Source organism: Lepidothrix coronata, unplaced genomic scaffold (genome assembly GCF_001604755.1).
Source record: "Lepidothrix coronata isolate B3197 unplaced genomic scaffold, Lepidothrix_coronata-1.0 Scaffold515, whole genome shotgun sequence".
NCBI classification, from domain to species: domain Eukaryota; kingdom Metazoa; phylum Chordata; class Aves; order Passeriformes; family Pipridae; genus Lepidothrix; species Lepidothrix coronata.
In genome coordinates, this window is record NW_016690695.1 from 23,956 (window position 1) to 25,334 (window position 1,379).

Consider the following 1,379-nt stretch of genomic DNA (forward strand, 5'->3'; position numbering starts at 1 on the left):
CCCCGGGAATGTCCCCAAACCCCTCGGCCCCAAATCCCCGGGAATATCCCCAAACCCCTCGGCCCCGGGAATATCCCCAAACCCCTCGGCCCCAAATCCCCGGGAATATCCCCAAACCCCTCGGCCCCGGGAATATCCCCAAACCCCTCATCCCTTTTCCTATTGACCATCCTGAAATCCCTGGGAATACCCCCAAACCCCTCATCCCCGGGAATATCCCCAAAACCCTCGGCCCCAGGAATATCCCCAAACCCCTCATCCCGAAATCCCTGGGAATATCCCCAAACCCCTCGGCCCCGGGAATATCCCCAAACCCCTCGGCCCCAGGAATATCCCCAAACCCCTCATCCCTTTTCCTATTGACCATCCTGAAATCCCCGGGAATATCCCCAAACCCCTCGTCCTGAAATCCCTGGGAATATTCCCAAACTCCTCATCCCTTCCTACTGAACATCCCTAAAATCCCTGGAAATATCCCCCAACCCCTTGTCCCTTTTCCTACTGAACATCCCAAAATCCCTGGGAATATCCCCAAACCCCTCGTCCCTTCCTGCTGAATGTCACAAAATCCCTGGGAATATCCCAAAATCCCTCATCCCAAAATCCCTGGGAACATCCCCAAACCCCTCGTCCCTTTTCCTACTGAACATCCCTGAAATCCCTGGGAATATCCCCAAACCCCTCATCCCTTCCTGCTGAATGTCCCTAAAATCCCTGGGAATATCCCCAAACCCCTGGTCCTGAAATCCCTGGGAATATCCCCAAATCCCTCGTCCCTTCCTGCTGAACATCCCAAAACCCCTGGGAATATCCCCAAACCCCTCGTCCCAAAATCCCTGGGAATATCCCTGAACCCCTCATCCCTTTTCCTACTGAACATCCCAAAATCCCTGGGAATATTCCCAGAGCAGACCTGGGAATGAGGTTTAAACCCCCCCCTCCCTCCAGAGCCCAAAAGGTCCTTTTTTTCCCTCGGGATTTCCCATCATTCCCAACCTTCCGGGACACGATTCCCCGGGAAAAAGTGGGAATAAAGGAGCTGGAAAAGGGGGGAAAAATGCCCAAAATGTACCTTTTTGTAGGTGGTTTCCCCCGTGGAATCCACCCCTCTGTGGCCTTTCCGGATGGTCTGGCCGGAACCTCCCGGCATCTGGGAAAACAGGGAAAACCGGGAAGAGTCGAGGATGGAAAAACTTCCTGGTTTAACCCTGAGGTGGGAAAGGAGCAGGAAAACCCCTGGAATTCGGGATTTTCCCAATTTCCCAAAGGAAAAGCTGCCCCCAGGTTTAACCCTGAGGTGGGAAAGGAGCAGGAAAACCCCTGGAATTCGGGATTTTCCCAATTTCCCAAAGGAAAAGCTGCCCCCAGGTTTAACCCTG

At 53.7% G+C, this 1,379-nt stretch overlaps 1 protein-coding gene across 1 annotated transcript in view; it reads right to left on the reverse strand.

Moving 5' to 3' along the window:
- Nucleotides 1-1,181, reverse strand: part of PIP5K1A (phosphatidylinositol-4-phosphate 5-kinase type 1 alpha) — a gene marked incomplete at its 3' end in the record, with an annotated part of 15,606 nt that extends 14,425 nt beyond the window's left edge. The window contains exon 1 of the mRNA XM_017839854.1: nucleotides 1,073-1,181. Coding sequence (XP_017695343.1) covers nucleotides 1,073-1,150 — 78 coding nt within the window. The remainder of the gene's footprint in view (nucleotides 1-1,072) is intronic.
- Nucleotides 1,182-1,379: the final 198 nt, after the last annotated feature.